Source organism: Pan paniscus, chromosome 1, assembly GCF_029289425.2.
Source record: "Pan paniscus chromosome 1, NHGRI_mPanPan1-v2.0_pri, whole genome shotgun sequence".
NCBI classification, from domain to species: domain Eukaryota; kingdom Metazoa; phylum Chordata; class Mammalia; order Primates; family Hominidae; genus Pan; species Pan paniscus.
In genome coordinates, this window is record NC_073249.2 from 74,326,041 (window position 1) to 74,353,030 (window position 26,990).

Below are 26,990 nucleotides of genomic sequence, written 5' to 3' on the forward strand. Positions count from 1 at the left end.
GTCTGTAGCTGCCGGTTAATGTGTCTCTAAGATCTAAATGCAGTTCTTCCCCGAGGGATTCAGTTCAGGGATTTTCTACACTGCATAGCCAGTTTGAAATACATTAACCTGATTTTGGGGGGATGAGTCAGGTAATGGTTCATTGGTTCAGCACAACAACTTCGATGGCGAGCAGGGAATTTGATGTCTGTCTTCTTTCATCTTTGGTTTTCACAGGCTGTTGAATTGATATCTATCCATGTTAACCTGAGGGACTAGAGAATGCAGACGCTCTGTTCACTCAATCGCAGCCTTTCTCCCATCTGAGTAGATGATAGTCATTAAGGTCGCAGAGGACCTATCCCCATCTTCTCCAGTGAGATGGAAGCTTTAGCCCCTGCCCCCTCAAAAAGCACACAGAAGCATATGCACACACACACACACACACACACTCTCTCTCTCACACACACACATACTCTCTCACGCATGCACACACGCATGCTCTCACACACAACACACTCACACAACTTAGTGCACCCTCCAAAAGGCTGAAATCTCAGGGGATTTACTTCTAACATTGCCCACCCCCTAATTAGTAACCCTTATGAGTTATCTTTACCTCTCTGCAAGACATAATTAAGTCTTCAGAGTCAGAATTCCCAAGTTCAGGTCCTGGCTCTACTGCTTCCTAGCTGATGACCTAAGCAGTTCCATATCTGTGCCTTCCTTTCCTCATCTACAAATGGTGCTAGACTAGAGCAACAAGAAGTTATTAACAAAAGCACCTATTCAGATGTCAGCCTGGCTTCTGTAAGTACCGTATAAGCAACAGCTATTATCGGCTGACGCCAGTGAGTGGGAACTGCATCTGTACCCCTTCGTGCACAGGTTTTCTCTCCCAAAAGGTACCTTAGACCCCATGCAATTCAGTTCTTTGATGACAAGAGGCATTTTTCTTAAGTTCAAGCACTCACCTCTATAGGATCCATGATCTCAAGGCTTTCACGGGGATGAAAGCTGGAGGTGGCAGAGTGAAATTTTAACAGAGCCTGGATGGCCCGCAGCTGCAGAGGGGTACCTGACACATTCACCCTGAGACACAGCAAGTCTAGAGGCAGTCACTGAGGACTAAAATATTTCATGGGTTCCTCTCACCTCCTTCTCCTCCCAATAACCAACGCTATAAATAAAACAATCTGCAGAACAGAAGAGCAAGTCCAGTTCTCCTGTGCTTCAATGACAATGGTCAAGTCAGCTTGTCTTTTCAATGGAGCAGGAGAATAGGGGAAAGTCCTAGGTTTCCATGAGCATGGACTCTGCAGCTCAGGAAGCTGGGGCTTCTATAAGTGAACTTTTTGCCAGCCTTCCACCAGGATCCCTGGCAAACATGGGAAAAATCTGCAAGGAAGAGCTAAGTTAAATAATGTCAGTAAAGTATATTTTCATGGGGGCGGCATGAAGTGGCAGAATTAAACAAGGATGTAACTTACTAGACTTCATATCCTCAAGGCCAAGTGCAAAGAAGGATGCCAGCAGGTACTCCATTTGTATTTGTTTAATACGTTTACTTGAATCATGCTAGGCAGATAAATTAGCCACTGTAGTTATCCCACAGTAAGGTCTAGGACAGAGACATGCGTAGAATCCCAGAGGGGTCATAGCAAACAGTAACTAAATGAGAGTGAGGTCCTGGGGAGCCTTTGAAGTAACCGTGGAGCTGGGTTTTGATGAATGAGCAGAGTGAGTCAGATGGCAGGCAGGGAGGCAGCGAGACAGGTTTGTAACATATAAGACCTTTCTCTGCACAGTGGACTCAGTGCTCAGCCTATACCCCCTTAGGTCCCTCACAAAATCCCATAGCCAGCACCTGGGCATCCTGGTGAGAAGGCTGTCCTCAGTTTGTTGGAAACTTCTTGGGCTGCCCAGAGAGAGAATGAGGGGCTGGGGGATTCGCATGCCCTCAGGGACATAGACCTTAACCCACAATGAGATGTGACCTGCACTGCCCAGAGCACCCTGCAGAACTGAACCCAAGTGACTCTCCTGGAACTTGGCTTGATAATGCACCTGGGCTTGAGCACGTTCCCTTCCCAATTTTCCACTCTTCCCTACCAGTTTTTTCTGGGAACACCTTCCAATAAATCACTTTTACATGAATCTTTAGCAAAGACCTACTTCTAAGGAATCCATCCTAAGACACCTTAAAGGTCAGCTTCTGGAGGACAAGGGCCCAGATCTCATTCATCTTTGCCCCCAGCCCTGTGCTAGGCACAGACAGCCCATGCTAGGTGAAAATATTTATTAAATTGAATATGTACCAAACTATGTTGAGCTTCACTCTCAGCAACAGAAATCTGGTCAGAGAATGAGTAGAGAGGCCTTTGCCCATCCTTCCCCAGCACCATTGACAGGAGAGGCCACTGCTGCTCTTTGACCTTCTCCTTGACCATTCCAGGACAACTGGACTATATCCCTCACTGCAGTGGCCACGGCAACTTTAGCTTTGAGTCCTGTGGCTGCATCTGCAACGAAGGCTGGTTTGGCAAGAATTGCTCGGAGCCCTACTGCCCGCTGGGTTGCTCCAGCCGGGGGGTGTGTGTGGATGGCCAGTGCATCTGTGACAGCGAGTACAGCGGGGATGACTGTTCCGAACTCCGGTGCCCAACAGACTGCAGCTCCCGGGGGCTCTGCGTGGACGGGGAGTGTGTCTGTGAAGAGCCCTACACTGGCGAGGACTGCAGGGAACTGAGGTGCCCTGGGGACTGTTCGGGGAAGGGGAGATGTGCCAACGGTACCTGTTTATGCGAGGAGGGCTACGTTGGTGAGGACTGCGGCCAGCGGCAGTGTCTGAATGCCTGCAGTGGGCGAGGACAATGTGAGGAGGGGCTCTGCGTCTGTGAAGAGGGCTACCAGGGCCCTGACTGCTCAGCAGGTAGGCAGGGGAACTCTCTGGGGTGTTTGGCAAGGGTGGTCCAGCAAACTAGCTGGATGCCTCCAGTTAGCTTGGGAAGAAAGACGAGTGAGAAAGTGAAGTTTAGGCAAAATAATTCTCAATTGAGTTGTACTCATTTGCTTTCCAAGAGAGCTGAGTTCTTGAGTCAATAACAATTGATGAGGCAGATTAAAGGGGATAAAGAGTGGAAATAGGAAAAGGTCAAGTTCAGGCTGAGAGCTGGATTGTTACCCCTGAGACTAGGAAAAAGGTAGTGGGAACAATGATGACAACACTTCATTGCCCTTGAAGTGGGGGAGGGTAGACAGTGAAGTCATGGGACCACCTTAGGCAAGGCCATTCTCTAACTCTGAGGGATCCCAAGTGCTCCACCTGCTCAAAATTATCTCCCTCACCAGTTGCCATATTCCAGGAATGCCTTCCACAATGCTACTGCAAGAGATGGTGGTTGGTCTGTGAGGCTCTCTGATTACCTTGGAGCTTACAGATTGCAAGATGTTATTAATTTATGAAGTGATTCCAGTGGGGCAGAGTGTTTTTAGACAAGGACTTAAATCTAAACAGGAATAAAGTACTAAGGACATTGGGCAACAGCTAACATGCTAACAATTAGTACAGAATATTAAGAGTATGACTCACTTTGTTCCAGATGACTATCTAGCAAATTAGAGCCAACTCTATGTATAGTCTACACTGTCAAAGCTGATAGAAGGATGATGTACTAAAATGGGGATCTAAACCCAACAGTGAGAAAAAAAAAAAAAGTATCTCATTGGGGCTGATTCCCTTTTTTATGCAAATCAGATTATGTTTATTATTTCACTATAGCTCATCCTCTTCTGACTAAATCAGTGACTACTGCTCATACTGTTTTGTTTATGTAAAACATAAACATTTGTTTATGTTTTAAACAGTACAGATTAAGTGGTTGGTCTTTTCCATTCAGGGCTCAGAGAGCCCACTGGGATTATTTAAAATAAATAACAACAAACAAACATTTTAAACCTTCTAATGGAGCAATTTTAGGAATTTGCTGATAAGTCATGTGACATCAGTTTGAGGGGGAAAGCCTGGTAAGCCGGATTCACCAGCCTTCTGTAAGCCAGAGTTACTCACTCCTACGTGGCAGGCAATGTTCCCGCACATGTAACTTCAACTTAAATTATTTTCAAAAATCAATGGTAATAATGAAAAGAAAAACAACAATAATGCACTGTGCTTAGGGAAAAAAATTTAATGTTCCTTAATTTTTTCCATATCCAATTATTTCATTTAGCCTCCCAATTTTGTTTACTGAATTGAAATATCTTTCTTAAAATATTGTCACCACACCAATTATCCCAAAGTGAAATTCAAGCAGAAGTTAAGCCTTATTGTTTCTGAATCCAAAGTCACTAGGCACCTTCTGGGAAGCCAGGCTGACACATGGCTCCAGTTCCCATCCAGGGGATCAGGCTCCATGAGACCCCATCTGGAGGACACCCAGGGTCAGTGTGGGCCATCGCTGTGTTAATGCTATTCTGTAGCGCACATGCTTCTTAGTAGACTTACTCTTTGGCGGTCTGGACATACCTGTCATATTCTTGACCCTGCCTTTCTACAGGGATAGGTTCATTTGCAAACAAAATCTTGATCTAATCCAGGACTTACACTGAACCCTCCTGGCTACCTCAGGGAAGACACAGCAGCTGCTAGCATAGCTACAACTGGGTTGAGTCCAAACTATGAGCACATTATCTCTGACATGGTACCTCTGTGCTGCTTGAGGAACACTTCAATAGGCCCAGATAAATTACTTTACAGGTTCCCAAAGCATGTGAAGAAGGACAGTTGCATAATCTCCATCTGTTTCTATAGCAACCCTAGAGCCACCACTCATTTGCAGGAGGTCTGCTCTTAAGGCCTGCTTTTTAAACCAAGTGCTACAGGTCTCTTCCAGAGAAGTATCTAGGTCATTATCTAAAGTGCTCCTTTGCTTGCTCTTTGTGAAAAGACTGTAGGAGAAGGGGCTATTTATCCACTGTTTGACGTTCCTGGCCGGGAGCACACACCACAGCACGATGTTCCCATTGCCCACAGGACTGAGGAGAGGAGAGAGAAGGGTTAGGAAGGTGAAAACACTGAGAGCCACAAAAGATACTTCCTTATAGGGCATTCTTTTCTCTTTGGCAAGGGCGTAGAAAATAGCTGCCCATTGTGTGGACTGCATTCTGAGGCCCCCTAGGTCTGCAGCACTTGAGCACAATTGAATAGTGTTGCCAAGGTCACTACATTTGACTCCTAGCCTTGATCTATCCTCATAGTGTGCCAAGGGACAAAATCTCAAGACTTCTGCCTCCATTCTCTGCCCATGTACAGATAATAGAACAAAACATTCATGAATATGAGAACTTAAAACAGGCCTTAGAAAGAAGCTTCTCATTTTACAGATTTAAAAAGCAGCAGTCAGTGAGACAGATTTTCCCAGAGCCAGACAGCTAATTAATGGCGGAGTAAGAAAAAGAATCCTGGTCTCCTACCAGCTTCTAGCACTCTTTTATCTTCTCTGGAATGCAAAGTAGAATAGAATTGAAAAATAAAAATTTTAAAGCTATATACACAAAGAAGTAGCCTTTTGATATGAAAGCTGAGCTCCATCACATGATTAAAAAAATGAGATGTCAGAGGTAGGGTGGAAAAGCACATTCAACCATTTGTCCACATCTGTCCCCAGTGATGGTGGTTAGTGCTGGGGCTGGCCAGGGAGCTGGCCAAAACTCCCCCGGAGCCAGCAGGATAAAAGAACCATCAGAACAGGGTCTTGAGACAATCCAGAAAGCTGTTTCCTGGACTTCAGTCAGACCTGCGGAGATTCATCAGTGTCAGCCTCTGCTCTGTCAGGACTGCAGCCAGCCCAACCTTTGGAACCCGAAACCACTTACTCTTTGGAGTAAGACACATCATGGAACTAATTTCAACTGCTCTCACCACATAAGTGCAACATTTATGCAAAATCTAAAGAGGAAACAGCATGGCATCTTTGCAGATAAGCAACCCTGATTCCTCAAGCCACAGTTTATTCCTCTTTAACAGCATGCTCTTCCTCAAGTTTCAAAGTTGACACCCCAAAGAAAGTAAGGCTAAGAATACTTTGCACCCACCGTGAATTCATTGAATTAAGGCATGAGGCTCTTTGATTGTTTGCAGTACAGTTCAATATAATTTTCTTTTATAAGGATTACTGATGCCTAGTGTACATAGTTGCTGCTAAGTTAGAGTGAAAGTGGTGGTGGTCTCCTCCATTGAGCCACCATTGTCAAGACCACTTCCACGAGGAATGATGCCAGTTCCTGCTTTCTCATTCAGAAGTGTAGGCAACTTTACCACCAGGCTCAGGCCTCAAGCTAAGTTGCCAAGATTTTTTTAAAAATCCTTCTGCACCTCTTTTTTTTGCTTTAAAATCCCAAAATGCTCTTCTTAGATCACCCTCTATTGTTAATATTAGCTTTGAAGAAGGAAGCAAAAAGGAATACACTGATTTGTTCCAAATGCCCTAAGAATTGCTGGTGACTTGAAATTTGGAGTGGCCATTTCTGCCACTTTGACAGAAGTCCTGCATAGGAAACCTGGAGTTAATGTGTTGAATCACAGGAGACAGGCACTAGAGAACCTGTTTAAAAAGAATTTTCTTACCTGTAGGATGAGCACCAGTCTAGAGATCACACCTATTAAGATCGTCTGAATTATTCCTAATATAGTTTACTTTGGGACACCATGTATAAATGAAAGGAGGCATCTTGCGCAATCTGTAACCTGCTGTCTAAATTGTAGGGGAAAGAATGAAAACTGTAGAACATCAGGGTCTGACAGTCAGTTCTGCTATGACCCACTCTGACTTTTGGCACATCCCTTAACCTGGGATTCAGTTTCCTCATTGGTAAAGCTGGGATAATTATCTCTACATGAACTACCTCATATGACTGCTACTAAATATTTTTTTAAATTCTTGTTAGATGGTATATATGAAAATAGTTTATAGACTGTGAAATGCTATATAAATGTAAAGTGGTATTGTATATTGGCTAAGAAGGTTTATAGTCATTCTGCCTGCATTCTAATCCTAGCTTCTATGTTGGCTGACTGTGTGGCCCAATTTCGTCATCTATAAAATGGTAGTAATAATGATACCTTAATCCCATGGTGTTGGTGAGAGGATGAATTGAAATAATCTACGTAAAAGTGGTTAGCATTGTACCTGGTGCATAATAAGTGCTCAGTATAATCATGCAAAATCCTGACAGGTTCTAAATATCAACTCTTCTTCTCATGGCCTAGGAGTCATTCTGTATGTGTTATATAGGTTGTCCCAAAGGTTTTAGTGAAATTCAAAGCTTTAATAAGGTCAAAACTATAGGTGATACAGTTTATAAAACATCATTTGAAAGCTTATTTAAATTTCGTTTACACTTCTTGAGTTTTATAAATTTTAAACAAAATTTTTTTTTAATTTTTGTTTTGGTCAACATTTGCCATCCTCAAGAAGCTCTGCTTTCTAGACTGTTTTATTCAATGAATGGTTTTAGGCAAAAGTAATTGAAGCAAATGTCCAGCAGTGCATATATATGCTGCTGATTCTATCCTGTGAGTCTTGGATCTGTTAAAGGTTTCCTTGTGTCTCTGTCTTTGCTGAGGATTTGAGGGTGCACATGTGAGTACAATGAGGAGACAGCACTCTCCACTCACAAGGTCCAGCAAAACACAGCTGGCCTCAGCCTACCTGGTTGTAAAGGGGAGGGGTGAGATTACCCAGGGGAGAAATTCAAAACCTATGACAACTCTTAAACTCATCGAAGCCTCCACTACATATAAATTTATAAGTTAATAATGACCATTTAAATATTGGCTTGATCTTTGATTTAATCTATGGGCAGGTCTAATTACAGACACACTGGAGTTAGCCTCCTAGTTAGTCTTAAAGGCTTAATTATTTAATGGCCACAACACTGGTGAATCTTCATTTTCCAAGACGATACACAAAAGTCTATTTCTATGTGTTTTACCCTTTGGTGACTCCAAGTAGCATTTGAGAAATCAGAAGAAAGTAAAGCAAAGTCCTCAAGAATGTTTTTTTATCATCATCATCTCCAAGATTGAGGCTAATAAAAATTAGTTTAACACAAGCTAGATTTCTTTCAGAACATAAGTGGTCTTTAAAAGGGAAAATTCTACAATAATGGGCTGTTGAGTGTCTTCATCAGACCATGGTATCCAGGACTTACTGTTTTGGCTTCTCATAATTAGCAAGATAATCAGGAATGAGTCTTTATTTCCACTTGCCAAATCAGATATTGGCTCCCAGGGTAATCTGATGACGATAACTTATTAAACCACCAAAAATTTTGGCCAGCGGTGTGCTGTTAAATATCTAACAACCTGGCTCTCTAAAGGAAAAAAATTTAAAAGCCCGGTTGTGTAGCATTTGCCAGTTTCCATGATGTAAATACTCTCTCCATGGCCAATTTCAATTACCAACATGACGTCAGTAAACATGGAGCTGGAAACAGATGTGTAGTAGAGTACAATCATAGAATATTTTCACCAGACAGAGTACACATAAATTATCTTAAAGGTATACATAATAGTAAAATGTAGTCAAATAATTTGAGAGTGATAAATTTTGAATATCTATTACCTTTATTTTTAATATAATTTACTTAAGTATTAGGTTATAAAATTGAATCTTTAATAATGGCTGTATTCAACGACAGTCTTGAAACAGTCCTGAAAATTTGACAATCAGCATTTACAAGCCAGTAGGAGCTGGCTCCAGTGCATGTTCATGACCTTATAGAGATTGGGGTACTAAGCACCAAAAAGACAAGAGCCTGCTCACAAAGGAAGTTACAAATCACTTAAAGCCATTGAGCCCAGCAGAACATATAGACATGGCATGGGGGGTGAGATGTGAGGAAGAAAGTTGAGTCCAGGATGGGGAAGGCAATCCTCTGAGCTCATGCTATCTGTGTATTGCCTCCCGGTAGTTGCCCCTCCAGAGGACTTGCGAGTGGCTGGTATCAGCGACAGGTCCATTGAGCTGGAATGGGACGGGCCGATGGCAGTGACGGAATATGTGATCTCTTACCAGCCGACGGCCCTGGGGGGCCTCCAGCTCCAGCAGCGGGTGCCTGGAGATTGGAGTGGTGTCACCATCACGGAGCTGGAGCCAGGTCTCACCTACAACATCAGCGTCTACGCTGTCATTAGCAACATCCTCAGCCTTCCCATCACTGCCAAGGTGGCCACCCGTACGTACCATTTCCCCGTCCTGCTTCATTTTTCTTTTCTCCTACATGAGATCATGGGCATTCATGATAGTAGCGTCTTTTCTTAGTTCTTCAGGGATGCCTGGAATAGTTATTGCCCTTGAGGGGAAGGGCTAGAGATGTGACCCATTTAGAAAGGGTACATCATTAAAAAGGCACTTTCGATTAAGAGAGTTTCCAAATTCAGGCAGCTTTCATAAATTATAGAACCAAAAGGACAAAAAGTACTTTAATTATGGAGTACTGGCTTGTTATAAGCTAGATTCTGATTAGAAGTCAAGGAAAGTGTAAGACATCTACAGACTTTGAATCAGTTAGGGATCCAAAACAAGGAGATATGAACTAGGACCTCTAAGAAGCAAGTGCTAAATGGTGTGTTCTCGACCATAAGTGTATAGCAAAGTGAGAAAAAAATCTTATTTAAAACCACAGCTGACAACATCCCCTTCTCCTGATAGAGAGGTGGCATAATTTCCTCCTGGTCTTTTGTTTAGTGAAATATCTTAATAGTTCATTTTAGTTATAAAAGTTGAAGCCCTAGAGCATAGTTTAGAAGGATTCACAGGGAAGAAAGAGAGAGATGGAGACAGAAAGCAATCTAAACTGCTCTCCATAAGAAATGAACAGTTTTTTTAATACATAAAGGGAAACTTCTGTGGGTGTGTACCTATATTTTGTATATGTTCAAGCATAGAAAAATATAAAAGATTACATACCAATTATTAACACTGACTACATCAAAGAGTAGAATAAGAAGGAGATAGGAAATAATTATTATATTTTTCTTTATACCCCTCTGAATTCTTAAATTGATACAATAAGCCTGTTTTAGTCTAGAATTTCAAAAGCCAGGCAGAATAATTTAGGCAAGAGAAGTTCTCATCACCCCAAGTCTACTGCAAAACCTGCATGCACACAAATGCCTCTGTGCCTTATGTGGAAAGTCTTTGGAGAGATCATGAAAAAGGGGCTGTATCTGATTAAAATCTGGGAAGAAAGAAGAGAACATTCAAAGGAGATGAGGTATGAGTGATACAGAGATTTTTAGCAGTACCAAGAAAGTGGAACAAGAAGTAACCATGAAAACATAAGCCCTCTAGAATTCAGAAAGCCCCCGGGCCAGTAAATAGGACTTACCACCAGATAAGGGGTAAGAGATCTGAGCCCATTTTGTGTAGGTAGATGGTATTCAGGTAACAAATGCCACAAAAGTTCAGAAAAGGAAAAGGTCAAGGTAGAAAGAGTTAGCCTTGAAATCTTCATGGAAGCTCCAGGTCTGAATTGACCTTTGAAGGATGCAAGGATAGAGACAGGCAGAGGGGAAAGAATTTAAGAAGTCATCTTGTCCCCTTGCTTTTCAGGTGACAGAAATTCTGCTATAATTTTGGACTCCGCTATGAGAAGAGTGCTGACTGTGTTAATATGCCTATAATTATCTCTGTTTATATTTGACCTTTTTTAAAAAAAAAAAAATCCTCTGGTGCCTGAGAACTGGTTTTAAATATCTGCAATGATTGTGCAGAGAGGCAGGTCACCATCTGCCGCTTTTCCCACCTTGCTCCGGGATAAGTCACCACCCTAAGTGCCTGGCCTAACTCCCAAGCGTCTCCTCTCTGATCCACATGCATGCACAGTGATGAGGTTTCCATCTCCTGTGGCATTTATTATGCCAATTCAGGGCATTCCCTCAGGCAAGCTCCCAGGTGACAAGGACAAAATCATGTAAACCACCTGATACACCTTCAAGTGGGTTTGCAGTCAGCCCTGCCTTCCAACCAAGAAGCATGAGAACTCTTCCAAACAGGAAGAATGAGAAAATCTGTCCTTTTTCCAATGGGAATAGCCCATGAGAGGCAAAGCTAAAATGGGACCAGGCTTCCTGGAGAACTGAGAAAAGTCATGCTGTCATATTTCAGGGCTGATAATTGAAACTCCATTAGGACAAGCACACTTCCATCTCACAAAACCTGTGCATGTGTATGTGACTGTGTGGTTGGGGGAGAAGGGGCGGTGGGAGGAAAAGAGGGAGATACATGAAATGAAAAATTCAGACCATCCTAGACTTAGTGATTTGAGCTAAACAAAATACTCTCAATGTGCATCAGATGATCAAGGAAATCACTCTAGTATTAATTCTGAAACTGGTTTGCTCCACAACTTTAGCCAGCTTTCTCTGTGCCTCTCTTTTCCTGTGTGCAAAATGAGAACACTGATAGAAGCCATCATAGTACCTCCCGGGAGTCCTGTAAAGCTTCTAAAGATACTGCTCAAGTCCTCTGAAAAAGGCACTGTACTATATATGATATGCCGAGATCTACCACATTAGTAAGAAAAGGAAAATGATGTCTGCATTTTAATAGTAACCTATTAATGCAATAAAAAGCATTAAAAATTGTTTATATAGATTGTGTTTAAGTTAACTCATGTATTCCATCAACATCGAGCACTAGAGCCACATGGGGTGGGTTGATTCTGCACCTGGGACTCACTGTGTCTGGAGTAAGATTGGGATTGTCCACCAGACACCACCAGGCCCATGGCGTGGAGGGAGTTCACCAAGACAAAGCACCAGGCAATGCTGTCTGTCCCAAGGGTTAGCCGTGACATTGTCACCTACATTGCTGTGTTCCAGATCTCTCCACTCCTCAAGGGCTACAATTTAAGACGATCACAGAGACCACCGTGGAAGTGCAGTGGGAGCCCTTCTCATTTTCCTTCGATGGGTGGGAAATCAGCTTCATTCCAAAGGTAACACTCACCTGTTACACTGCCAAACAGACTTATTTGGAATATTTGTACCTTTAGCTTGGAATCAGGGGCAGCAAGGAAAGTGCTACCCAATATCTCTCTCCATGCCATTAAAGACACAAAATGGCATGTTGTGGGTGTCTGGGATATAGAACATTTCTGTGACAAATATGTGGTAATGACCTGCTGACAAGAGTAACCCCGAGCATGGCACCCTGGCCTTGCAGAACAGAGGATGTGGGAAGCAGCCACCAGCTCCAGCTCTCTGCTGAGATAACTCTGGGGTCTGATGAGCCATAGTTTTGGTGAGCATGAAAACCAGACCCTCAAAAAATTGAGGCTTCTCTTTAGGACATAAGAAAAGCCAGGCTGAATCCGTCACATAATCAGCCAAAAGCTTCATTCTGTGCAGACAGATGCACCACAGAAAAGTCAGCTTGCATGGCATCAATCCCTAAAGGTTACAGACATAAAACAAAACACCTTGGCTCTCCTGGATTATTCATAATACATTTGTATCCTATTCATTTAGCAACTTTTTTATTAGTCTATGACTTTTAAAGTATCCTAAGATTCCTTTCTACTCTCTAAAGCAGTATTTTATTTATTTTCTTAATTCTAAAACTAACTTTTCCGAATTGCCACAGGTGCATGCCTGGCTCTAAATTTCCAGAATTTGTTGACCATACCAATGTCCTCCCTAATTGTACCACTCATGAGGATATAAAGTTCAATTATACTCCTTCCCTCTGTCTTTATTCTTCAACATCAAAGAACATTTTTTAGCCATTCATCAGACTTAATGACAAATGACACATTTTTGGCTAACAAGACCATGATTTCACCATTCTTTTACTTCAAAATTCTTAGAGCTGTGAACTGTTGGAGTTACAAAAGACCTTCAAGTTCACAGGTACGACCCCTCATTTTACATCTAGTTTAGTTTAATTTATAGACACTACGATTCAGAAAACTTGAAGGACATCATACAGCTAGTTGGTGACAGGCTTAAAACGAGTACCTGGGTCTCCACCACCTATCCCGGGGCTCTGTTCACTAAATCTGTATGCCCCATTTTCTTATTTACAGTCATAGTCACATCACAGCAAGGTAAATAAATCTAAACAGACATCTATACAAATTTGTCCTATTTGAGTTAAAATGATAAATAAAATGTGGCAATTGAGTTACATAACAATTGAAACGATCATGTCAATTGGAATGGAACATTGCTACCAATGTTTTTCAGGAAGAAAAATTATGCCAGGTTCTCCTGTTACCTATACCCCGTATGTAAAACTCTAATTAAAAGAGAGGCTGACCAGGGAATGCCAAGGTCAAATGCATGGCCACATGGTTTAATAACTGTTGTGATGTGTAGGTTGAGGCCACTGGGGAGCATTCATCACACTGATTTATAAGAGTATGACTGTATATTACATATAAGGCACGCTGGGTACCATAAATAGAGGCCAAAGAATAGGGGAGAATGGCAATGCCCTCCAAAAGAGGCCCTCTTGTCTCCTCCGTTTCTAAGGACACTCATAGAAAGTATATGGAGGGAAAGAGAGAGAGGGAACGATAAGATAGAAAGATAGATAATAAATCCTAGATTCAATTTCGTCAGGTTACTCTTTCTCATTCCCTCTCCCTCTTGTCTCCTTCTTCTCTTCTTTGTATTATCTTTTTTCAAGCTTCCTTTTTCCTTTCTTTGTACTTCATATGTGGTTGTGTCACTGAGTCCTAATTCATCTGGGTGAAGGGGAAACAAGACATCGACAGATTCACACCGAATGTAACACCATGAGAAACTCCAGATATAGCAAAATATTAGCTCTGGCTCATAAACAATTATCTCATAGCAATGTCTTAGTTTGAAATGTGTTGTGTGTGTATATAAAGATGTTTACACACGAACACACATGACTATCCTCTTCTAAATAGCCGGGGGCATGTTCATTACGATAAATGCCAAAAACCTCTGATGAATGTTAACCGTAACCATCAAACATTTGATCTTTGGCAAGAGCCAATCTGCACCCCCTCGTGACTAATTTTTATTGGCAAACTCAGCAAACTCAGGAGTGGCCAAAGAAATGTTCTTAAAAATTGATCCTCCATTTGCCAAATCCTCGTAGGGTGGTGTCATTCTTATGGAGTCTATGGGGAGTTATTTCTGGCCCCAGATACTCAGCTGTCAGCATGGAGGAAAGAGACATCGCCTCCATTTTAAATTCACAATCCACAATTAGTATTCCACACCTTTATCTTTCTCTCATCAGATTTCTCTCCCAGTGACTTTTCTCTTTTGCTCTCTGCTTCTCCCCACTGTCCAGAACAATGAAGGGGGAGTGATTGCTCAGGTCCCCAGCGATGTTACGTCATTTAACCAGACAGGACTAAAGCCTGGAGAGGAATACATTGTCAATGTGGTGGCTCTGAAAGAACAGGCCCGCAGCCCCCCTACCTCGGCCAGCGTCTCCACAGGTGAGTGCCTCCAACCCTTCTCCCTAGAGCTGCCTACTAGGTCACTTGGAAAAGAACCACAGAATTGCCCAAGGAGTGGAGAGACAACAGAGGTGCTAGAATTTCTCCTAGAGCTGGGACAATTCTGGTACCTGGCAATGGAGCTACTCTACCAGATGCTTAGCTCATCATCTTCCCTATTACTCATCCTTACAAATACTGACATTTGGGAGAGTGTTTCATGGAGACAATTCTTTTTTAATATTTCCATTGTATTTATGCTGATCTTACTCATGAAGAAGCCTCATTTGTCAGCCTCTGGTGTCAATGATCTTTGGAAGCAGCAAGAGCTGACTGACTCTTACCTATGATGATATTTGGAGAAAGTCATCTGAACCTTCCCAAACTTCAATTTATTTTACAAGATAAGCAAGAATAATTTATGATAAACAAGAATACCTTCTTTATTAAGTTAATATAAGGATGGAATTAGATAAAGCACACAAAGCAATCAGCTCTGTGCTGATGAGAGTGAGTGCTCAATACTTGGTATACGCACATATACTCAGAACATACTCAGAAGTGAAAGTGGTAGGAAATAAGTCATTCAAAAATAAGTAGGTATGGGTTGGGTCACTGTTCAAGGTGATGGCTTAAGTCTATTATTATTTCATCCCCACAGATCACCTCATTCAAGATTATTATATTTCCAGGATTGACTCATTAATTGTCATATTTTACCTTATTGTATCCTCAGCTAACAAAGAGTGTTCAACTTCAATGCTGTAAATTAGCTATTGTGATGTATAAATGTGTGTGTGTCCTCATCAAGAATGTCTCGAAAGTTATAAATAGCATCTGGCATAAGTTTTGGTTCTCGTTTTATTGTTGATGGAGCTGAAACTCAGAGGCTAAGCAACTTTCTCTGTCAGTAACAGAAATTGAGATAGGTGACTATTGGTACAGCTTTATGTGTTTTTCATAAACAGAAATTGATGTACCAGAAAGCCAGTTTTAAGTCCAGGACAAAAGGCTGAGTTGACCAGAGATGAGAACCACAACACAATGTAATGAGACCACATTTATAGATTAGTGATTCATGCTCTGCTACTGAATCCAAACCAAACAGCATCAGGTGCCGAGGCTTAAGCTCAGTTTAGAAAACGTTGGTTCAGAACTATTGTGGCAGTAGCTTGTGTTCCATTAGTGCACCAAGGTTCTATGGCAGTGCCTTGAGGCTAGAATCCAGTGGAAAGCCAGACCTCTAATTACTCCCTCTTTCATGCCTCCAACCAGGACGGCTCCACTTTGATCTGTTTTATATTTTGTACATCCATTTAAGATTTTTGTCCTTTAAAAAATAAGTTTACCACCCAAAAAGCTTTCAAACCATTGTTCTGCTCTAAATAGTAAGTTTTAGAAGAAACCCCATAACCATAAAAGCTAAAGTGCTCTGTAGGAATCCCTCCAGAAGACCGGTGGCTGAGGTTTTCCACAGCTCCAAGGTTATGCTGTAACCTGAAGAGTTGACCTTCGATAACTTGGGGGCAGAAAGGTGTGATGCCCTTGCTCACCCATCATATAAGCATCACAACAACACTGCTATCACAAAAGACAGGTTAACAAGAGAAAGTGTAACAAATTTATTTAATCAAAGTTTCACATGACAAAAGAGCCTTCAGAAATGAAGACCCAAAGACCTGGGGGAAATTGTCTGTTTTTACGCTTAGGTTTGAGGAAGAATGGACAGCCATGTAGAAACGTAATTGGACAAATGGCTATGATCTAATGGTAATAGTCTAAGGGGGAGACCCAGCAAGGCCTGTCTGCCCAGATTCTTCTTGGCCTCTCTGTGAAGCATTTCTTCTCCACCTCCTCTGTGGGACAAGACCTCACTGGAATGAGGGTCCTCAAGGGAGAAGGGAGGAGGGAAAAAGTTACCTTTCTAGGTTTTATGGCTTGCTTTGGGGAAAAGGAGTTCTAGTTTCTATTACCTGCCCTGAGGAAGAGGAATTCTGATTTCTGTGAATCACTTCAAAGGGAGAAGAAGGGTCAGGAGATGGGAGGACTGCAGATGGTCAGAAAGACCTTGCTTGCTTCCAGGGCTGTTTCTGAGGCTCTTTCATTCCTCTTTAATTCAAAGTACTCAGCACACCAAGGTGCCAAATTTTGGGGTGTCGTGTGATGAGCCCAACAATAGCAGGTGCAGCTTCTCCTCTTCTGATATGAAATGTTACAAGGTGCCCAAGTTATTCCTGTGATTTGATATTAAGAAAGTATTAGTAAAAGACAAAAGGCTAAAAGGAGAAGATGGTTCATAAGAGGATAGAAAACATTGCAGTTGAAGAATATTTTTATCCTAGAATATTGACAGAACATGGAGAAGGTAGTCCAACTTTGCCTTATAGTCAAACCACATTCTTATAACATTTGCAGTATTTTTTGGTTTGGCAGTTCCTTAAGATTAAAATTAAAATTCCAGATCTAGAAATTTGTGGTAAAGCTAGGCAGAATTATTTTCATTTAAGAAAAAATGTCCTTAATATTTTGGCATCATCTACAGAGTCATGAAGAAATGGAAAGACATTTATTCCAGTTTACTTTTTGAGCAGGGATTGTGTTTGTTTAGAAATTAGGACCAAAGCTGAAAGCATGTTGATACCTCCTTGATTGGAATGGAACATTGCTACCAAGTGGCCAACAAAGGGCAGAATCCAAGAGTGGCTACAAAATAGACGGTTGGCTCCCAATCCTGTGTGCTGTTTTTAGGAAACGATTGTTTAATTATTTCCTTCTGCTAAGGTCTGACCTACACCAACCCCCTACTGCGAAGCTCTGTGTCCTCATCAGGCACTCAGGCTGCCTTCTTCTAGGCAGGCCATTTTGTGAATGCAAATTACAAGACCTCCCACAGCTAAAACCCTCTGCGCTACATAATCACATTTTAATATGTTCAATCCACTATGATTCGGGTTTTCTGGATTTAAAGAGTTGAAGGACAAAAGCTTTTTGTGGTCAGTTGCATTTCCCTGACACTTTTTTTTTTCCAAAAAGCTCCAGTTTATTGAAATGCTTCCCCTTCTTTCTCATGGATAAAGAAGATTTTCCATTCATTTCATTTACTCGACACACATTTACTGAGTGTCTACTATGCTTCAGATATCATGCTTACACAGCAACTAGGAGGCCACTTCCCCCGTTTCATAATTAATTTAAATTAAATGTAAAAGGCCTAAGTTATCTAAAACCACCAAGTGCAGCATGCTGAAAAGAAACTGGATATATTCTGTTAAATCACATTACTACCTCAAATATGAAAACCAGGACTTCATTTTAAGTCCAAACCAGGTGGCACCCAAGTGGTCTGGTGATTTTCATTTTAGCTGGTGCTGGACCAAAAGCCCTAAGCAGCTTAAGAGAGGACAGGACTAGGCTAAGACCCGGAAAGAGGGAGGGGTACCCAGGGAAAGGCTCAACCTTGAAAAACTGAAAGGCTCAAGGTCAGCCTAAGACGGCCCTGAGGGAGAAACTTCATTCTGGAGACAGAGTAGGAGGTGGGCCAGAGTGGACTGGTTAGAAACAAGTCTTAGCCAAGGCTCTCCAGTAACAAGGAAGAGAGACTTACTTAAACTAGCTGAAGCAAAAGAGAGAATTTACTGGAAGGACATAGAGTGCCTCATGGGAATCCCAGGACCAGAAATGCATCTGGGCCTCACAAAAGACTTGCACCAGAAAATGGAACATCAGGAATCAAGTTATTCCATATATCTTTCTAGAAGCTCTGCATGGCCACTGGTTTCTCTCTCCCTCTTTCCTTTTCTCCCTCTTCCCCCTTTTCTCCAGATCAAATGTTTTCTATATCAGTATCAGAATGGTAGAAAATGGCCACACCAGCCCTGGCTCTGCACGGTCCAACACAGGCTAATTAGAGAACCAGAGTTCTGGTTTTAGTTCCAAATCCTTAAAGAATATTAACATTAATAATCAGCTCCAGCCAGAAGGGTGTAGCCCCAATAATAAATGAAAACATGGAGGCAAGAGCATGTTGGCCATGCAGACATCCCATGAGAAGTAGAGAAGACCATTTCCTATTCTCCTCACTTGGCTGTTTCTTTTTCTTTCTCCTTCTACATTCCCTCACCTCCCCATTATCTAATTCAGTATGAACAGAACCTCAAGTGGGTGCTGGAGCCACAGCTGGTGGGCTCTGCAGGAAATCAACCAGCTTTCCAGGTGTTGCCCTGACCTGCACAGTGCCAGAGGCCAGGGCTTATGAGGGACATACACTGGAGAACCTGGAAGAGGTGACTGCAATGCCCTTCTGCTGTAGAAATATGCAAGAACAGATGGAGAAAAATGACCCGTAAGAGGCTGTTCCGAAGCTGGGGTCCTTTTTATCCTTTTATCCAGAGAAGCAAGTTTACCCAGAAGGCATGTTTCATGTCCTCAAATGCAAATGTCTGTTGGTTTTTAAATGGTCTTAGCAACTGTGTTGACTGGGCTGTTAGAGTGGCTGAGCAGGGACATCTTTTAAATACTCATGATGACCTCTTTGGCAACCAATCTGGAAGTCTTGGATGTTTAGGCGGGCTGGTCATTTCCTAGGTCTTTCCTCAGGGCTCAAAGAAGGTGAGAGCTGAGTGGCAGACACACGCCAGAAACCCAGTTCTCAATTCCCTATCCCATGACCTCCAGAAAGAAACAGGGCTGACTCTTTCAAGCCAGCAAGTGCCCTTCCCCTGCCCAGACTGGGAAGTGCCATCACCTGGAAACTACAGCCTGGTAAAAGAGCAGTTAGACCAAAATTCAGGGGAACCAAGGCAAACTGCATGTACTCAGGAAAGATATTCATCTTACTGTGTCTCATTTTCCTCATCTGTAAAATGCAGTAACAATACCCATCCTCTCTCTGACTGACCAGACTTCCATAAGGAGGAAAAGAGAGAGCTGACACCCAAGGCTTATTTCTCATTCAAACTTTTTGTTCTGTTTGATCCTTCTCACTCAGTCATTGACGGCCCCACGCAGATCCTGGTTCGAGATGTCTCGGACACCGTGGCTTTTGTGGAGTGGATTCCCCCTCGAGCCAAAGTCGATTTCATTCTTTTGAAATATGGCCTGGTGGGCGGGGAAGGTGGGAGGACCACCTTCCGGCTGCAGCCTCCCCTGAGCCAATACTCAGTGCAGGCCCTGCGGCCTGGCTCCCGCTACGAGGTGTCAGTCAGTGCCGTCCGAGGGACCAACGAGAGCGATTCTGCCACCACTCAGTTCACAACAGGTAAGGCTGCGGTGGGGGAGAGAGGCACAAGGAGGGAAAGAGGGGTGGAGCCAACCGGTGGTGTCATCACAGCAAGAGGAGTATTAGGAATGAGGCAAGGTGTGTCAGAGCATTGGCCTTGTCATAGACACCGCGAGAAGGAAGCAAGAGGTTTCCAGCATACAGGAAAAGCAGCGCTCCCTCACTAGGAGAGGAATACTAGCTTCCCATCCTACCTCTACTGGCAGCCAGATCTGTGCTTGATATAAATCCTTCTCCACTATGGGCCTCAGGTTTCCCATTTGTAAAATGACAAGTTTGCCTTGAACACATGTAAGCATCCATATCGCTAGTCCAAATGGAAATTTTGTGAGAATTCAGGAAAGGTGTCTCTTTCTCAAGACACATTCTTACCATTTGCTGGAAATTATCATAATAATTCTATAAACCTACAATGACTACACCACCATGATGATGTGCATTGGCATTATGCTAAGCCCAGCCTGTACAACTCTAAGCAGAACTTCTGACCAATTCTGTGACTCACCTTCCCGTTTGTAAGCACTAGCAGTAAGGCTAGTATGAGGCTGACTCCCACAGACAGGAAGTTCATAAAGCCCATATAAAACCTGCCTTGCTTTGATTACCACCCACCCCCACATTCTCAAGGCCATCGGGACTCTTAAAGAGCTTTGCCAACAGTTGGGAAAGGCCAGACCTCGGGGTGACTTGCTCCCTGACTCTCTCAGTGCCCATCAGTCTGGCCAGCTAGTGGGCTAGTAGGACAGGCACCATCCAAAGGACAGGCTTTCTGGCACCCTCATTGGGTCAATAAGGGCCTGTGATCAGATTAGTGATTGTGTCTGTCTTCTGGATTCTCAGTCTCATCCTCTTTGCCTTGGGGTGGTCACATGTCAAATAATATCTCTGCCAACTCCAAGTTGACCCAGGGATCAATGAAAACTGATAACATCTGTAAGATCTAAGAACCAGCATCTTCAGATGGGATAAAGTTGGAGAATCACTAATTCAAGAATTCTACCTTAGACTGTGGCATAAGAGCCTGCTACAGAATGGAATGAGTCCAGGGTTTTCAAGAAGATTCAATAAATAAATAACACCCCTGTGTTCCACTGGGTTTAAAATCAATTGATAAATAAGGGAAAAAGTGAAACAGATGGACACCAAAATGTCCCCTAGATTGCAGCATGTAACTTAGTGTCATGGCCAGATGGGTTTGCAAACTGGACGGCCACTGTGGACCTAGGCAAGTCTCTCCATATGGCAGAAATTGGGAGACTATCCAGGTTAGGACTTACAGCATAGAGGAACAAGTAGGTGCCTGAACCCTTGGAACAGCCTGTCCCACGAGAGAGGGGAACAGAAGGGCAATGCCCAGGCCTTGCTGCAAAACTCACCATTTAGGTAAGCTCATTTTCTCCAGCAAAAGAGAGACAAGAGCCTTAGGAAGGAAACATCAAGGGCAGGGAAAAGCTTCCCCCTTAAAAAGGAGCAAGTACAGACACTGACAAAATGGAGAAGGCAAAGTTTATTTCTGAAAAAGACCCTTGTAGGTTTTCTCTGTAGTGCCTGGGCCAGATGCCACCCTCTCACCCAGGGGATGCCCAGTGGGATTTTTACTGAACATATCTTGGAATCCGGAGTGACCGAATGTGCATCTTGAAACAATGAACTAAATTCTGCCCATTTCTCTTCCCTTCTGCTTCCTCATTTAGCCAAAGATGCTCATGTCCCTTCTTGGTTAATTCTAGGTCAGCTTCTCATTTCCCACCCCCACAATACCACTTGCTCAGGGGGGTGGTATCTTCTGTGGACAACGAGTCCTGCATCCTTTTCTTAATTTCAAGATAGTTTTGTTTGAAAAGTGGTTTCTTTGTGCTCTGCTCCGATAAGAAGTTTGAAGTGGCAAAAAGGAGAGGAGAGCTCTTGAGCAGCATGATGAAAAACAAATTCTTGGTGTTCAGGTCGACAACATGGAAGCAGGATTGGCTGGTGGCCCAGGAAAATTCTGATCAAGACAATTACATTCTGCCTCCTAGGAGCTCCCCATGAGTTTCAGTTCATTGCTACATGGCTTTCTGTTTCCGGTTGCCTGGTGGATTGGCAGCTGTCAGGCGGCTGACTTCTCAATACAGCCTCACCCTACACCTCAAATATGCTCCCCTCTGCTGGAGGAGGGTGAGGGGAAAGAAGGGATGGGGAGATGCAAACAGCACTGCAGACAGATTCTCCAGGCCTGGGTTGGCAGGTGCCAGTTAAATGATGAGAGGGTACCCAGACCCTCATGATGAGGCCCTCAGTCATTTCAGAGCTCCGCTTAAATTCAAATTAACCAAAGTGCTTTTCCAGGTGATGGCTCCGACACTAGGAGTGCACTAATTGCACAGGCAATTAAAGCAGAGATTTGCTTGCTGCATGGTGAGTGGATATTTGCTTGGGTCTTAGAGCTGTTCTGAAAAGGAAAGAACCCTGAACAAAGTGCACCACGGCCGGTGATTGGAGAGAAGCCAGCCTAGAAAACCCAGAGGCCAATCTCCAAAACCCCTCCCTGCCCTCAGCAGCTCTGGTTTCAGCTGCCCTCAAGAGGGAACTCCTGGCACCATTTCTCTCCTCTGGAGGCCTTCTCTTTAAGCAGATCCCTCAAGGTTCCAAGCACAGTCACCAGGGCATCTGGTCAACCAGAGGCTGCTGTTTTGACCTGAATACTCCAGATTTCTCTTTATTGCTATTATAGGTTGAATTGTGCTCCTTAAAAATACGTTGAAGTCCTGATCCTGATGCCTGTGAATGTGACCTTATTTGGATATAGAGTTTTTGCAGATCATCAGTTAACATGAGGTCATTAGAGTGGGCCCTAAGCCAATATGAATGTGTCCTTATAGAAAGGGGAAATTTGGGCACAGAGACAGACATGCCCACAAGAAGAACACCATAGTGAAGATGAAGGCTGAGATCAGAATGATTCTTGATTCTTCCAGAAGCCAAGAAACGCCAAAGATCACCAGCAAATCACTAGCAGCTAGGAGAGGCATGCAACAGATTCTCGCTCACAGCCCTCAGAAGGAAGCAGCCCTACTGACACCTGTACCTTGAGTCTGTGAGACAATAATTTTTTCTTTTTTTTTTTTTGAGATGGAGTCTCACTCTGTCACCCAGTCTGGAGTGCAGTGGCATGGTCTCGGCTCACTGCAACCTCCGCCTCCCAGGTTCAAGCGATTGTCCTGCCTCAGCCTCCCAAGTAGCTAGGACTACAGGCGCCTGCCACCATGCCCAGCTAATTTTTGGATTTTTAGTAGAGACGGGGTTTCACCATGTTAGCCAGGATGGTCTCGATCTCCTGACCTCATGATCTGCCCGCCTCGGACTCCCTGTGTGCTGGGATTACAGGCGTGAGCCACTGTGCCCAGAGAGACAATAATTTATATTATTTAAGACATCTAGTTGGTGGTACCTTGTTATGGCAGCCCTGGGAAACTAATAGGAACTTCCAAGTCCCAACAGTTCAAGCCCCTACCTGCTTGGCAGTGATGCTGCTCTAGGACTCTTCAGGAAATTCTTTCACAATTTCAACCTGGATGGCACTTGCACCTCAGCCAAGAATCTGGCTGCAAAGAGCAGGGTAGGACTTCCTGCTCATACAAGACCAGCACCCTCAGTCAAAGCTATCCTTTTTTCTGCACCTTCTCACCCCAAGCATTCTCAATGCTCCACAGCTGAAATATTTAACAGGACTTTTCTACAACTTGATGTGTGCTTATCGAACACCTACCAGGTGCCAAGCACTATTCTAGGCACTGAGGCTACAGAATAAACAGATAGACAAGATCCTGGTTCACATGAATTACATTCCAGTGGAGAAACTGGACAAGGCAGAAGAAAATAAACACCCAAAATTATTTTGATTATGAGTACTATAATGAAAAGTGAAATAAACGGTACAGAAGCGTGGCCATGTTGAATCAAGCAGTTTGAAAAGGCCTCTCTGAAAAGGTGACGTTTTAACTGAGACCTAGATGACCTAAGCCATGTGAGGATCTGGAGAACGTTCCAGGCAAAGGCAGAAGCCAGTGCAAAGGTCCTGAGGTAAGAATAAGCTTGATGAGTTTCAAGAGCAGAAAAAAAGCAATATAGCTAGAGCGCAATGAATAAGTTTAGGAGTCGTACATGGAGATATCTGAGAAGCAGGCAGGGCCGGATCACTCAGAGCCCTGCTGGCTACAATTAGGAGTTTGTAAAAGGAAGCAACAGGAAAGTTTTAAGCAAGGGAATTACTTAATCTAATTTATGTTTTAGAGGCTAGATATGTCTATTCCATAGTCTCAAGTCTCTCCACACAGCCTCCACTAGACATCTGTCTTTGCCTCGCTCTTGACTTGCTGACGTTGCAGGGAACAGCTCCCACCTACAGGGGTGCCCTTGGTGGCCCCAGTCTCCTAGAGGTCAGACTTCAAGGCCAGAGGGAGCAAACAATTTCACCTTGTCCTAGCTCTAACAACCACCTTTCCAGACCTCATTCTCAGGATTGACTTCTTTCAGGATCATTGACATTGGAGGTGTCTGGTCCCTTCAGAGACAACACTTCCCCTTAATCTACAGACCACAACCCCTATGATCAAAAATACAAAACAACAACAACAACAACAAAAACCATAGTTTAACATTTCCAAGGCCTGGGTTTTTAGTTGTGAAGAGCACTAGGTAGAAGTCTCAACCTTAACCCTAAACCTAAATTAATTTTGCTCCAGTTCAGTTCTAGCTGCACACCCCAAGCCCAGTCCAGTCCCTTTGCCCAGCTTCTCCTCATGCATGAAATTTAGGGGCAACAATGCAGGGGCAGGTGTTCCTCCACATGCCTCTCTATCCAAGCTCCTCTCTCCATCCAACTGCTGGAGAAATAACACACATAACACGTCAAGAATACATAGTATCTGGCAAGCTAAAGTACAGTGAGTGAGGAAGAATTTCTCAGGAAAACAAGCTGCAGAGACATAAATCTGCTAAAAGATTCACCCAATTTACATCACTAAACAGAACACTTCTCACTCCAAAGCCTCTGCGCTCACATTGATTCACGGCATTTCAGTCTTCCACAAGAAAAATTGGTGGAAACTTGCCTTGCTTTTGCAAATTAAAACAGTCCACTCGAGGTTTTCTCAGAATGAATGGCTAGTTCACTCCAAAGTTAAATTCAAGTGTCAAAGGCAAGAACTATTTTAAACGTTTTAAGTGGCAGTTGTTCTGGGCAGCACGTTATTGCACTGCAAGTTGTTTATGCTGTTTCTGCCCAAAGCAGCTTGAGGAGTTAGCCAGTCCTGGGAGAAAAAAAGCAGTGTCCCCGTCGTCTCTTTGTGGCAACTGCAGAGAACAAGCATTGTGGTTGATGGAACTCAGGAAAAGCTTCAGAGGCAACAGGAAGCCAGCCCAGGCCTTGGGCACCTTTTTTTTTTTTTTTTTTTTTTTTTTGGAGACAGAGTCTCGCTCTGTGGCCCAGGCTGGAGTGCAGTGGTATGATCTCTGCTCACTGCAAGCTCCACCTCCTGGGTTCACACCATTCTCCTGCCTCAGCCTGCCAAGTAGCTGGGACTACAGGCGCTGGGCACCTATTTTTGTACAGATGCCCATGGATTGCCTAATCCATGCAACAACCTGAAAATGTTGGTATGATTTGCCCCTTTTACAGAGGTGGCCATCAAGGCCAAGCAGGGTTAAAAGACTTGCTCATGGTTCCATTACCAAAGATGTCAGAGCTGGGGATCAAACGGAAGCCTGACTCCAAAGCCTATATTATTTCTGCTACATCACATCCTCCATATATGTCTTACCTTTACAGCTGTATTTATTCAAGTAAACACAGAGGAAGGCACCTTACACTTCAAAACCTTGAAATCAACAGTCTTCTTTTTGTTTAGTGGTCAAATTTGATATTGTTCTATTCCATCTCCATCACTCAGGAGCTGGCTCTGATTTTCTCCTCCTGGGGTTTCCCTTGTTTTGTTTTTAAGCTTATGATGTTGACTGGTTCCTTTTAAAGTTTCTAGAATGCCACTGGAACTCTTGAATGGAAATGGGAGACGCATAAAGTGTATTGATCTTCAGCTCCCAAGTATCACTCTAACCTGCCCAAGGAATTTGTCACGGCAGACCAAAAAGCTAAGGGTAGCCACAGTGTTCATTCAAATGTGAGCCAGAGGGTCAGGCGGTGTGGGCTATCACCACCAATCTTTTCAGAGTTCAAGATGCACCACAAATGTACATTACATTATCATGTGCGATGTTGGTGATGTCTGTCTATTTTTAGAGATCGATGCCCCCAAGAACTTGCGAGTTGGTTCTCGCACAGCAACCAGCCTTGACCTCGAGTGGGATAACAGTGAAGCCGAAGTTCAGGAGTACAAGGTTGTGTACAGCACCCTGGCGGGTGAGCAATATCATGAGGTACTGGTCCCCAAGGGCATTGGTCCAACCACCAGGGCCACCCTAGCAGGTGAGTAAGACCTATCTCTTGGGGTTATGCTGGTTGCTGAGTCTATACCCTCACAGCTGTCTCCCCAACCTACACACCTTACAAACTCATGGCCAATTCCTATTGATCTCATCTCTTAAGTGCCTAGCACATATGTCTAGTACTATCCATTGTACTGCCATCACCTGTTCTAAGCTACTAACATCTCCTTTTTTTGAGACGGAATCTCTCTGTCACCCAGGCTGGAGTGCAGTGGCACAATCTCAGCTCACTGCAACCTCTGTCTCCCAGGTTCTCATCTATTATCTTAACCACTGCAATAACCCCCTCACATTGTCTCCTGGCCCACTCTTCACACCTCCTCCAGTGACTTTTTTTTTTTTTTTTTTTTTGAGACAGAGTTTCACTCTTGTTGCCCAGGCTGGAGTGCAGTGGTGCAATCTTGGCTCACTGCAACCTCTGCCTCCCGGGTTCAAGCGATTCTCCTGCCTCAGCCTCCCTAGTAGCTAGGATTACAGGCATCTGCCACCACGCCCGGCTAATTTTGTGTTTTTAGTAGAGACAGGGTTTCTCCATGTTGGTCAGGCTGGTCACAAACTCCCGACCTCAGGTGATCCGCCCACCTCGGCTTCTCAAAGTGCTGGGATTACAGGTGTGAGCCACTGCACCTGGCCTTCCAGTGACTTTTTCAAAGTACATTTTTGATTATGCCATTGCACTGTGCAGATATTCCAGGGACTTCCCACTGCTCTTAGGATAAGCCCAGACCCTTAGTGTGGACACCAGGCCCTGCCTGGTTTC

At 43.5% G+C, this 26,990-nt stretch overlaps 1 protein-coding gene across 3 annotated transcripts in view; it reads left to right on the plus strand.

Moving 5' to 3' along the window:
* The window catches only part of TNR (tenascin R), a 430,410-nt gene that overhangs the window by 339,913 nt on the left and 63,507 nt on the right, over positions 1 to 26,990 (plus strand). The window contains exons 4-9 of one of the 3 annotated variants that reach the window (XM_003824687.6): positions 2,435 to 2,911; positions 8,953 to 9,216; positions 11,867 to 11,982; positions 14,319 to 14,469; positions 19,457 to 19,726; positions 26,025 to 26,210. In XM_003824687.6, coding sequence (XP_003824735.1) covers positions 2,435 to 2,911; positions 8,953 to 9,216; positions 11,867 to 11,982; positions 14,319 to 14,469; positions 19,457 to 19,726; positions 26,025 to 26,210 — 1,464 coding nt within the window. Of the gene's footprint in view, positions 1 to 2,434; positions 2,912 to 8,952; positions 9,217 to 11,866; positions 11,983 to 14,318; positions 14,470 to 19,456; positions 19,727 to 26,024; positions 26,211 to 26,990 lie in introns of those variants that run through there. The other 2 variants (XM_057302028.2, XM_034941169.3) reach the window with 2 other exon arrangements.